Source organism: Orcinus orca, chromosome 8 (assembly GCF_937001465.1).
Source record: "Orcinus orca chromosome 8, mOrcOrc1.1, whole genome shotgun sequence".
NCBI classification, from domain to species: domain Eukaryota; kingdom Metazoa; phylum Chordata; class Mammalia; order Artiodactyla; family Delphinidae; genus Orcinus; species Orcinus orca.
This window is the reverse complement of record NC_064566.1, coordinates 25,592,371-25,605,783: the sequence shown is the minus strand read 5'-3', so window position 1 is coordinate 25,605,783 and position 13,413 is coordinate 25,592,371. Positions and strand designations below refer to the sequence as shown.

Sequence of the window (13,413 nt, the reverse complement as noted above, 5' to 3'; positions counted from 1 at the left end):
CGGGCTTCAGCAGTTGTGGCACGCGAGCTTCAGTGGCTGTGGCTCACAGACTCTAGAGCACAGGCTCAGTAGTTGTGGCGCACGGGCTTAATTGCTCTGCGGCACGTGGGATCTTCCGGGACCAAGGCTCGAACCCATGTCCCCTGCATTGGCAGGTGGATTCTTAACCACTGCACCATCAGGGAAGCCCTACACTTCTCTTTCAGTGGCTACAGGGGATTCTCAGATCTTACTATGATTTAGATATTGTTCTAAGCACTTTTTATATATTAATTTAACCTTACGTATAATTTTATGCGTTACTTGTATTCTTGTTACTGCCATTTTATAAATGAGGAAACTGGGTTATCAGCAAGAGGATAAGTAACTTGCCTAAAGTCATATAGCAGGTAAACAGCAGAGCAAGTATTTGAACCTAGATGATCTGTCTCCAGAGTCTCTTAAACATGCCATTATATCACCTTTAAGAAACTGTGGGTTGTGTAGGACAGTATGAATTGCTATAATATACTCCTTTCCTTCAAAAACTTCAGAATTTAATCTTCATATCCCATTAAAGTTAGAAAACCATTCAAAATCACACTACCTATTTTAAATATACAAGTACATTCTGATTATTTGGTTGAACACTTCAAAATAAGAAATATTTGTTGAAAGGAAAGGCAAAAAACTTTTAAATTGTTATGGATATTCTAATATTAATATTTTTCTATTTGAGAAGTCTTTGTAATAGATTAAGTTGGCTAACATGAAAACAGTAGTTTAAATACGAATTAGGTAAGAGATTTTTATTTAAATATGAACTTTTAGGCTATGCCATGCATATTAGAGATATTTATCTTGGATATTTTGTAGATAATCAAACCAAGAAACTCTCGGAAAGAGAGATTATTATTGTATTAGACAACATGAGGAACTGAATTGGGCAATTTCGTAGGAGGTGGATTATGAGTTTGAAAAGGAGAATAAAAGTACCCAGTAACAGTTTTGGCTGCTTGGACAAGTGCCTGGTTTATGTACTATGTCCCTAAATCTGTTCAGGGTCAAGAATTGAAGAGGCCTGACCAATACACAGCCCATCTTGTAAAACTACAGCCTGAAGCAAGTACTTCAAAAAAAGCATGGCACTTTCTAAAGGTTATAAAGAGTAAATAAACCATCAAATTACTCCTCTTTTATTGTTTTTATAAAAACACTTAAATCCTTGTAGTCCTAAGGCAGCTAATAAAAAATAAACACTTTTAAGGTTCTATCTTGTATACTTTATTGAAGTTACACATGGGATTTTCTTACCAAATTTAATATATATTTTCTCATTGACAATTTAATAAGAATTTTTATTAATAACTTTTGAAAGCTGCTTGAAGAATGAATAAAAATGAAAAGTTCAAATAAAATGTAAATAATAATTTTTAATAAAAAGCATGAAGTTAAATCAAAATCCTAATATAGTAGAAGCCTATTATAATGTTATCTTTCAGCAATGTGGATAATACCCATTTTATCAGTTTTCTATGCAGTATAAAGATACAGATTCTACAAATCATTATAATTACAAAGGGGTATGATTTCACTCATAGCATAACTAATTTTATAGGGCATTAAAATGCTGCTTAATGTTATTTACCACATATTATACCAATAATTACCCAGTTTCCTTCACAATTTCCCTAGCAAATCATTGTGGGTTTTTTTGTTGTGTTTTGTTTTGGCTGCGCCCCGCCAAAAGGTCAAAACACCAAAAATGAAGAGAAAAAAAGAGACAATAGAAATGGATCTACAAGGGGTCCAGATATTGGCATTTATAGACACAGACTTGAAGTAGATAAAACTAATATGCTCAAGAAATTATATGACAAAATCAATTTCAGCAGAGGAATGAAAGTTATAAAAGTAAAACCAAATGAAAATATTAGGACTGAAAATTTAAGAAGTGAAATTAAGAACTCAATAGATTGACTTAATCATCAGATTAGGTAAACTGAAGAGAAAATTCATTAACTGAAAGAACAAAAAAAAATAACCAGACTGAAACATGGACAGAAAAAGAAGGAAAATATAGACAAAAAATCAATAATTATATAGAAGATTTGAACAAGACTGACAAAGTTGACCAAATTCACAGTCATAGTATACTGCACCCAAGAAATACAGAATACATATTATTTTCAAGTTCATCTATGTTGGAATATTTACCAAACTTGATTATATGCTTGGCTAGAAAGAAAAGCTCCAAAAATATTAAGTGATTGAAATTATATAGTGCTTATAATCTGACATAGTAAAATTATGCTAAAATTCAATTTTTAAAAGTTAATAAAAAGTAAAATTAAAAAAAGTAAAATAAAACTCCCAAATATTTATAAATGAAGTAGTACACGTCTAAATAACACATGGGTCAAAGAATAAATTACAATGAAAATTAGAAAGTGGGCTTCCCTGGTGGCGCAGTGGTTGAGAGTCCGCCTGCCAATGCAGGGGACACGGGTTCGTGCCCCGGTCCGGGAAGATCCCACATGTCGCGGAGCGGCTGGGCCCGTGAGCCATGGCCGTTGAGCCTGCGCGTCCGGAGCCTGTGCTCCGCAACGGGAGAGGCCACAACAGTGAGAGGCCCGTGTACCGCAAAAAAAAACAAAAACAAAAACAAAATTAGAAAGTAATTTGAACTGAATGATAATGAAGATAAAATCTACATAAATTTGTAGAATCCAGCTAAAGGCATGCTAAGAGAAAAGTTTAGAGCCTTAAATACTGTATATTAGAAAAGAAAAAAAGGTTAAAATTAATCAACTAAATACCATCTTCAAAAGTTCAAGACAAAAAACCAACAAATTAAAGTAAGGAAATAATAAAGATAAGAGCAGATAGTAATAAAACATAAAACAAATATGCAAGAGAATCATCAAAGTCAAAATTTAATTCCTTAAAAAGACTAGCATAATTGATAGAAAGACTGATCCAAAATTCCTACTCATTCATATCTTTGCATGAGTTACTTCTTCCATGAAGCTTACCTCACTCCCCTTAGTAAAGTTAGGCATTTCCTTAGCCACACTCTCACAGTATATTCTGCACTCCTTTATTATTACATGGTATTATAATCTCTAAAACCTGTCACAGTAAGTGCTCAGGAAACATTAAGTGAATGACCAAATATAGTCTTGCTTACTTAATATCTCTCAAAAATAAAAAAAAGAATCACATTAATTTGTACTACAGTATTTCTTGAATTTTCACTGTTTCAAAGTTCTAATTTCTTTTTACAAACTTTTTAATTTGAAATAATTTTAGATTTACAGAAGACTTGTGTAAAGATAGTAGAGTTTTTGTATACCCTTTACCCAGCTTCCCTAATGTTGAAATCTTACATAAGTAGGATATACTTATCAAGGTTAAGAAAGTAACATGGTAACAATATTATTGATTACACTGCAAAGTTTACATATTTCACTAGTTTTTCCACCAATATCTGTTCCAGAACACAATATGGGATACCATGTTACATTTAATCATGTCTCCTTAGACTCCTCCAATCTGTGAGAATTTCTCAGCCTTCCTGTTTTTCATGACCTTGATACTTTAGACAAGCATTGTTGAGGTATCTTGCAGAATATTCCACATACGGGGTTTGTCTGATATTTTCTCACGATTACACTATGTTTCGGGGAAGAATACCACAGAGGTAAAGATCCCTTCTCATCACATCATATCATGAGTACTTCATATTCACATGAATTATTGATACAATACAAATTCTTTCTGGGGATCTTAACCTTAATCACTTAGTTAAGGTGGTATCTGCCAGGTTTCTCCACAGTAAACTGTATTTTTAAAAACATACTGTGCTTTAAAAAAAACACAGTATTTTTCCCTTTATATTTTCTGTCTGTTAGAACTTAGTCCACAATCAAGGCAAGGGAAATTAAGCTCCCCTTCCTAGAGGGAGGAGTATCAAACAATATGTAAACATGTATAAAACCACCACAGTAACTTATTAAATAATTTGGGGAAGATATTGTGTGACTATGCAATTATTGTTTCTCCTTAAAGTTTCATCCACTAATTTTAGCATTCATCAGTGGATCTTCCCTGCAGGAATTATTACTGTGATGTTCTAAGGGTGGTTTCTACTTCTCTGCGTCCTCCTACATTTATTAATTGGAATTAAAGATTTTTCCCGAACAACAGCCAGCTCTACCCACCACCAGTCGCTCCATTCAGGAAACTTGCACAAGCCTCTTAGATAGCCTCATCCAACAGAGGGCAGACAGCAGAAGCAAGAACTACAATCCTGCAGCCTGTGGAACAAAAACCACATTCACAGAAAGGTAGACAAGATGAAACGCAGAGGGCTATATACCAGATGAAGGAACAAGATAAAACCCCAGAAAAACAACTAAATGAAGTGGAGATAGGCAACCTTCCAGAGAAAGAACTCAGAATAATGATAGTGAAGATGATCCAGGACCTCGGAAAAAGAATGGAAGCAAAGAACAAGAAGATGCAAGAAATGTTTAACAAAGACCTAGAAGAATTAAAGAACAAACAAACAGATGAACAATACAATAACTGAAATGAAAATTATACTAGAAGGAATCAATAGCAGAATAACTGAGGCAAAAGAATGGATAAGTGGGGACTTCCCTGGTGGTGCAGTGGTTAAGAATCTGCCTGCCAATGCAGGGGACACAGGTTCGTGCCCTGATCTGGGAAGATCCCACATGCCACGGAGCAACTGAGCCCATGTGCCACAACTACAGAGCCCGCATGCCTAGAGCCCACGCTCCACAACAAGAGAAGCCACTGCAATGAGAAGCCTGCACACTGCAACGAAGAGTAGCCCTTGCTCACTGCACCTAGAGAAAGCCCGTGTGCAGCAACAAAAACCCAATGGAGCCAAAAATAAAATAAATAAACTTATTTTAAAAAAAAAAGAATGGATAAGTGACCTGGGAGACAGAATGGTGGAACTCACTGCTGTGGAACAGAATAAAGAAAAAAGAATGAAAAGAAATGAAGACAGCCTAAGAGACCTCTGGAACAACGTTAAACGCAACAACATTTGCATTATAGGGGTCCCAGAAGGAGAAGAGAGAGAGAAAGGACCCGAGAAAATATTTGAAGATTATAGTTGAAAACTTCCCTAACATGGGAAAAGAAATAGCCACCCAAGTCCAGGAAGTACAGAGAGTCCCATACAGGATAAACCCAAGGAGAAACATGCTGAGACACACAGTAATCAAATTGGCAAAAATTAAAGACAAAGAAAAATTATTGAAAGCAGCAAGGGAAAAACGACAAATAAATACAAGGGAACTCCATTAGGAAAACAGCTGATTTCTCAGCAGAAACACTACAAGCCACAAGGGACTGGCATGATATACTTAGAGCGATGTAAAGGGAAGAACCTACAACCAAGATTACTCTATCCAGCAAGGATCTCATTCAGATTCAATGCAGAAATCAAAAGCTTTACAGACAAGCAAAAGCTAAGAGAATTCAGCACCACCAAACCAGCTCTACAACAAATGCTAAAGGAACTTCTCTGAGTGGGAAACACAAGAGAAGAAAAGGATCTACAAAAACAAACCCAAAAAATCAAGAAATTGGTCATAGGAACATACATATCTATAACTACATTAAACGTGAATGGATTAAATGCTCCAACCAAAAGACACAGGCTTGCTGAATGGATACAAAAACAAGACCCATATATATGCTGTCTACAGGAGACCCACTTCAGACCTAGGGACACATACAGGCTGAAAGTGAGGGGATGGAAAAAGATATTCCATGCAAATGGAAATCAAAAGAAAGCTGGAGTAGCAATACTCGTATCAGATAAAATAGACTTTAAAATAAAGAGACTTACAAGAGACAAGGAAGGACATTACATAATGATCAAGAGATCAATCCAGGAAGAAAATATAACAATTATAAATATATATGCACCCAACATAGGAGCACCTCAATACATAAGGCAACTGCTAACAGCTATAAAAGAGGAAATTGACAGCAACACAATAATACTGGGAGACTTTAACACCTCGCTTACACCAATGGACAGATCATCCAAACAGAAAATTAATAAGGGAACAGAAGCTTTAAATGACATAATAGACCAGATAGATCTATTTGATATTTATAGGACATTCCAGTCAAAAACAGCAGATTACACTTTCTTCTCAAGTGCGCACAGAACATTCTCCAGGATAGATCACATCTTCGGTCACAAATCAAGCCTCAGTAAATTGAAGAAAATTGAAATCATATCAAGCATCTTTTCTGACCACAACGGTATGAGATTAGAAATCAATTACAGGGAGAAAAACGTAAAAAACACAAACACATGGAGGCTAAACAATACATTACTAAATAACCAAGAGATCACTGAAGAAATCAAAGAGGAAGTCAAAAAATACCTAGAGACAAATGACAATGAAGACACGATGATCCAAAACCTATCGAATGCAGCAAAAGCAGTTCTAAGAGGGAAGTTTATAGCTATACAAGCCTACCTCAAGAAACAAGAAAAATCTCAAATAAACAATCTAAGCTCACACTTAAAGGAACTAGAGAAATAAGAACAAACAAAACCCAAAGTTAGCAGAAGGAAAGAAATCATAAAGATCATAGCAGAAATAAATGAAATAGAAACAAAGAAAACAATAGCAAAGATCAATAAAACTAAAAGCTGGTTCTTTGAGAAGATAAACAGAATTAATAAGCCATTAGCCAGACTCATCACGAAAAAGAGGGAGAGGACTCAAATCAATAAAATTAGAAATGAAAAAGGAGAAGTTACAACAGACACCGTAGAAATACAAAGCATCCTAAGAGACTACTACAAGCAACTCTATGCCAATATAATGGACAACCTAGAAGAAATGGACAAATTCTTGGAAAGGTACAACCTCCCAAGACTGAACCAGGAAGAAATAGAAAATATGAACAGACCAATTACCAGTAATGAAATTGAATCAGTAATGTAAAAACTCCCAACAAACAAAAGTCCAGAACCAGATGGCCTCACAGGCAAATTCTACCGAACATTTATACAAGAGTTAACGCCTATCCTTCTGAAACTATTCCAAAAAATTGCAGAGGAAGGAACATTTCCAAACTCATTCTATGAGGCCACCATCACCCTGATATCAAAATCAGACAAAGATACCACACAAAAAAGAAAATTACAGGCCAATATCACTGATGAACATAGATGTAAAACTCCTCAACAAAATACGACCAAATCGAAGCCAACAGTACATTAAAAGGATCATACACCATGATCAAGTGGGATTTATCCCAGGGATGCAAGGATTCTTCAATATCCACAAATCAATCAGTGTGATACACCACATTAACAATTTGAAGAACAAAAACCATATGATCATCTCAATAGATGCAGAAAAAGCTTTTGACAAAATTCAACACCCATGTATGAAAAAAACTCTCCAGAAAGTGGGCATAGAGGGAACCTACCTAAACATAATAAAGGCTATATATGACAAACCCACAGCTAACATCATACTCAATGGTGAAAAGCTGAAAGCATTTCGTCTAAGATCAGTAACAAGGCAAGGATGTTCACGCTCGCCACTTTTATTCAACAGTTTTGGAAGTATTAGCCACAGCAATCAAAGAAGAAAAAGAAATAAAAGGGATCCAAATTGGAATAAAGAAGTAAAACTGCCACTGGTTGCAGATAACATGATACTATACATAGAAAATCCTAAAGACACTACCAGAAAACTACTAGAGCTCATCAATGAATTTGGTAAAGTTGCAGGGTAAAAAGTTAATAGACAGAAATCTGCTGCATTTCTATACACTAACAACAAAAGGTTAAAAAGGGAAATTGAGGAAACAATCCCATTTACCATAGCATCAAAAAGAATAAAATACAGGGACTTCCCTGGTGGTCCAGTGGTTAAGAATCCACCTTCCAATGCAGGGGATACAGGTTTGATCCCTGGTTGGTGAACTAAGATCCCACATGCTGCAGGGCAACTAAGCCTGCATGCCGCAACTACTGAGCATGTGTGTTCTAGAGCCCATGCACCACAACTAGAGAGTCCACGTGCTACAACTACTAAGCCCACATGCCACAACTACAGAGAAGACCATGCACCACAACAAAGAGCCTGTGAACCGCAACAAAAGATCCTGCATGCAGCAATGAGGATCCCACGTGCCGCAACTAAGACCCAATGCAGCCAAATAAATAAAATAAATTTTTTAAAAAATATAAAATACCTAGGAAAAAACCAACCCAAGGAGACAAAAAACCTGTACTCCGAAAACTATAAGACACTGATGAAAGAAATCAAAGATGACACAGATGGGAAGATATACCATGTTCTTTGATTGGAAGAATCAATATTGTCAAAATGACTGTACAACACAAGGCAATCTACAGATTCAATGCAATCCCTATCAAATTACCAATGGCATTTTTCACAGAACTAGAACAAAAAAATTTTAAAGTTGTATGGAAACACAAAACCCCCGAATAGCCAAAGCAATCTTGAGAAAGAAAAACAGAGCTGGAGGAACTAGGATCCCTGACTTCAGACTATACTATAAAGCTATAGTCATCAAAACAGTATGGTACTGGCACAAAACCAGAAATATAAATCAATGGAACAGGAGAGAAAGACCAGAAGTGAACCCATGCACCTATGGTAAATTTACCTACAACAAAGGAGGAAAAATATACAATGCAAAAAAGACAGTCACTTCAATAAGTGGTGCTGGGAAAACTGGACAGCTACATGTAAAAGAATGAAATTAGAACACTCCCTAACACCATACACAAAAACAAACTCAAAATCGATTAAATACCTAAACGTAAAACGGGGTACTAGAAAACTTCTAGAGGAAAACATAGGCAGGACAGTCTTTGACATAAATTTCAGCAACATCTTTTTGGATCTGTCTCCTAGAGTAAAGGAAATAAAAACAAAAATAAACAAATGGGATCTAATTAAACTTAAAAGCTTTTGCACAACAAAAAAATCCATAAACAAAACAAAAAAAAGCTACAGAAGGGAAGAAAATATTTGCAAATGATGCAACTGATAAGGGATTAATCTCCAAAATACATAAACAGCTCTTACAGCTCAACATCAAAAACAAACAAACAACCCAGTCAAAAACTGGGTAGAAGATCTAAATAGACATTTCTCCAGAGAAGACATACAGATGGCCACAAGGCACATGAAAAGATGTTTAACATCCCTAATTATTAGAGAAATGCAAATCAAAAACTACAATGAGGTATCACCTCACACCAGTCAGAACAGCCATCATCAAAAATTCTACAAATAATAAATGCTGGAGAGGGTGTGGAGAAAAGGAAATCCTCCTACACTGTTGGTAGGACTGTAAATTGTTACAGCCACTATGGAGAACAGTATGGAGGTTACTTAAAAAACTAAAAATAGAGCTACCCTATGATTCTGCAATCCCACTCCTGGGCATATATCTGGAGAAAGCCATAATTCAAAAAGATAAATGTACCTCAGTGTTCATTGCAGCACTATTTACAATGGCCAAGACATGGAAGCAACTTAAATGTCCATCAACAGATGAATGGATAAAGAAGATGTGATATAGATATCAATATATAGATATACACACAATGGAATATTACTCAGCCATAAAAAAGAATGAAATAATGCCATTTGCAGCAACATGGATGGACCTAGAGATTATCATACTAAGCAAAGTAAGTCAGTCAGAGAAAGACAAATATCAGATGATATCAGTTACATGTGGAATCTTAAAAAAATCATACTTACAAAACAGAAACAGACTCACAGACATAGAAAACAAATTTATGGTTACCAAAGGGGAAAGGTAGTGGGGAGGGATAAATTAGGAATTTGGGAGTAACATATACACACTACTGTATATAAAATAGATAACCAACAAGGACCTACTGTGTACCACAGGGAACTATACTCAATATTTTGTAATAACCTATGTGGGAAAAGAATCTGAAAAAGAATATACACACACACACACACACACACACACACACACACATATATATACTTACGCACATACATATATATATATATACATACACACACCTATAACTGAATCACTTTGCTGTACACCTGAACCTAACACACACTGTAAATCAACTATACTTCAATAAAAAAATAAATTAAAAAAGAAACAAATCTAAAATATTCGTACTGAGCTAAAACCAAGGTGTTGGATGGGCTGTACACCTTCATGAAGTCTCTGTGGGGGAACTCCTTGCCTCTTCCAGCTTCCACCTGCACACTTTGACTTGTGGCTTCTACCCTCCATCTTCAAAGCCAGCAGTATAACATCTTCAAATCTCTTTGACCACACCCTCTACTTCTGACATCACATCTTTTGCTCTGATTCTGATTATCCTGCTTTCCTCTTATAAGAACGCTTGTGAACAAATTAGGCCCATCTGAATAATTCAGCATAATCCCTCCATTTCAAAATATATAACTTTATCACATCTGTAAAGTCCCTTTTGCCATGTTAGGTAACATATTTACAGGTTTTGAGAGTTAGAATGTGGACATCATTGGGGTGGCCATTATTCTCCCTATCTTAGTGGGTATATGGGTGTTCACTGTGAAATTCTTTCAACTATTATGCATTTTTGAAATTTTCCTATTAAAATATGGATGAAAAATAAAATCCAGCAATATGGATAAAGTGTTGCCATTATGGTAAATGTGAAAATCATAACTGTCATTTTCCAATGAAAGGAGGAATTTCCCCCCTTTTAAGAATAAAGTTCTCCTTTCAGTGGGGAATGTTATTAAAAGTAGTATACATTCGGGACTTCCCTGGTGGCCCAGTGGTTAAGAATCCACCTTCCAGTGCAGGGGACATGGGTTTGATCCGTGGTTGGGGAACTAAGATCTCACATGCCAAGGGGCAACTAAGCCCATGCACTGCAGCTACTAAGCATGTGAGCCACAACTAGAGAGCCCTGTGTGCCACAACTACAGAGTGCATGCACTCTGGAGCCCATGCACCACAACTAGGGAGAAGTCCAAGTGCCGCAATAAAGAGCCCATGCACCACAACGAAAGATCCCACATGCCACGACAAAGATCCCTCATGCTGCAACTAAGATCCGATGCAGCCAAAAATAAAAATTAAATAAATAAATAAATATTAAGAAAACGTAGTACACATTCCTGCACTTGATTACTAAAAACCACTGTTCCTACTGTTACCCTGAAATTTTTCAGAAGTTTTTTTTTTTTTTTTTTTTTTTTTGCGGTATGCGGGCCGTGATCTCACTGTTGTGGCCTCTCCCATTGCGGAGCACAGGCTCCGGACACGCAGGCTCAGCGGCCATGGCTCACGGGCCTAGCTGCTCTGCGGCATGTGGGATCTTCCCGGACTGGGGCATGAACCCGTGTCCCCTGCATCGGCAGGCGGACTCTCAACCACTGCGCCACCAGGGAAGCCCTCAGAAGATTTTTAAGGGAAGCTTATTTTTCATGGAAGAAATATAAACAGACAAAAATATAATGTTTAAAACAGAATAAAACAGAATATAAAGCTTTAAATAGTTACCTAAACTTGCTTTTCTTAGAAAAGATAACATCTTAAGCTAATTTTATAACAGTAGTTATTTTCAATGCTTATCTAAGATACCTTTTTTAGCGGGATTTCTTCTTTGTTTGATAGAGTTTTGTGATACTGATAGTAAGTAGCTTTATTTTTATTTATTTATTTAAAGTAGAGGGAAGGATTATTTATTTATTTACTTATTTATTTATTTTTGGCTGTGTTGGGTCTTCGTTTTGTGTGAGGGCTTTCTCTAGTTGCGGCAAGCGGGGGCCCCTCTTCATCGCAGTGTGCAGGCCTTTCTCTGTCGCGGCCTCTCTTGTTGTGGGGCACAGGCTCCAGACGTGCAGGCTCAGTAGTTGTGGCTCACAGGCCTAGTTGCTCCGCGGCATGTGGGATCTTCCCAGACCAGGGCTCGAACCCGCGTCCCCTGCATTGGCAGGCAGATTCTCAACCACTGCGCCACCAGGGAAGCCCGTAAGTAGCTTTATACATGATGAACATTGTGGTAATTAAATTTTCTTATTATGACAACAAATCTCAATATTTTTAAATCCTAGAACAGGGTTCATATAATAAAAATGTTGCTTCAGATCTCTTTTTCTCTCACTTATACCTTATTTTCAGGAAGTTAGCAAATTCTATTGATTCTCCTTTCTGTCTCTTTTGTTCTATCTTCAGTTACACATAAGTCCTAGTGACCACATCCCTAGATCATTATTACAGTGTTTTAGAGTTTATTTTCTTCTTTTCAGAATCTTACTAACTCCAACCTATCTAATAGAGAGCTGACAACATGCTCTGCAAATTCAGACCCACAGAATCTCAGAAATGAAATGCTTTTAAGGGTTTTTGTCCAATACAGATCTCCTGCTAAAACCAAACATCTTTTACAATTTTATACTAGATATCTCCTTTCTAAAAATCTCAAGGTTATCACTTCCAAAAATAAGGATATTTTATTATTTGAACTCAGAATACTTACTACATACACTTATTCTGTCACTTAATCCTGTTACTTGTTTCATATTTAATCATTTCATTGGCACCCATTTTACAGCCGTAACAAAACTATAATCTCCTGAAAGAGCAGTTCTTTTTTTAATCAGCCATAGTATCCAACTGTAATGCTATCTATGAATTCCAAGGCACTCAGTACTAGTTGACTTACCAAATCTCTGTTTTATTTTTCACTTTAGTTTATAACTTCTTCTTTTCCATCTCCTGATGTTGACTAAATCTGACCTTTTCTCTTTTACTCTGTTATCTGGGCTGTATTTCTTCTTTCTAAATAAGAGGTTATTTCATTGCCTTTTTTTTCCCTTAAGACAAAATAAAGTTCTCTGATTTAAAAAGCATTTTAAAAAGAAACTTACCCTTCTCATACGTAATTCTTCTAATGCTTCCAGTAAACTTGTTTTGAAATCTAATAGCTGAATAGAAAACAATGTCTCTGAAGAACTTTGAAGAGTGAAGACAGATGATGCTAACTCAGTCTTAAAATCATTCTCCATATTAACATTTATTTCCTGTAATATAAAAAGGTTTTTTTTTCTTTTGCAATTCAATTTATCTGCTGTTTTACAACTTATATTTCCAAAGGCTTTACAATGTCACATTTTCTTGTTTTTTGATACAATGCTTTAATAGTTCAATCAAGAGAGATATCATATGATGTAATATTTAGCTCTTCCTTGAAGCTGGAACTCAGCAATTTATTTCCTATGAAATAACAATGGAATACATTTCCTTAAATTGGTTGTGTAACAGATTCAAGATGTTATACAGAGAATCATTACCAATATCTTTAGTTTCCATTTTTAGGATAAAGCC

At 35.9% G+C, this 13,413-nt stretch overlaps 1 protein-coding gene across 1 annotated transcript in view; it reads right to left on the bottom strand.

Moving 5' to 3' along the window:
• CCDC73 (coiled-coil domain containing 73) overlaps positions 1-13,094 on the bottom strand; it is a 106,028-nt gene extending 92,934 nt beyond the window's left edge. The window contains exon 1 of the mRNA XM_004264416.2: positions 12,957-13,094. Within this exon, the coding sequence (XP_004264464.1) occupies positions 12,957-13,094 (138 nt within the window). The remainder of the gene's footprint in view (positions 1-12,956) is intronic.
• Between the last annotated feature and the right edge of the window lie 319 nt (positions 13,095-13,413).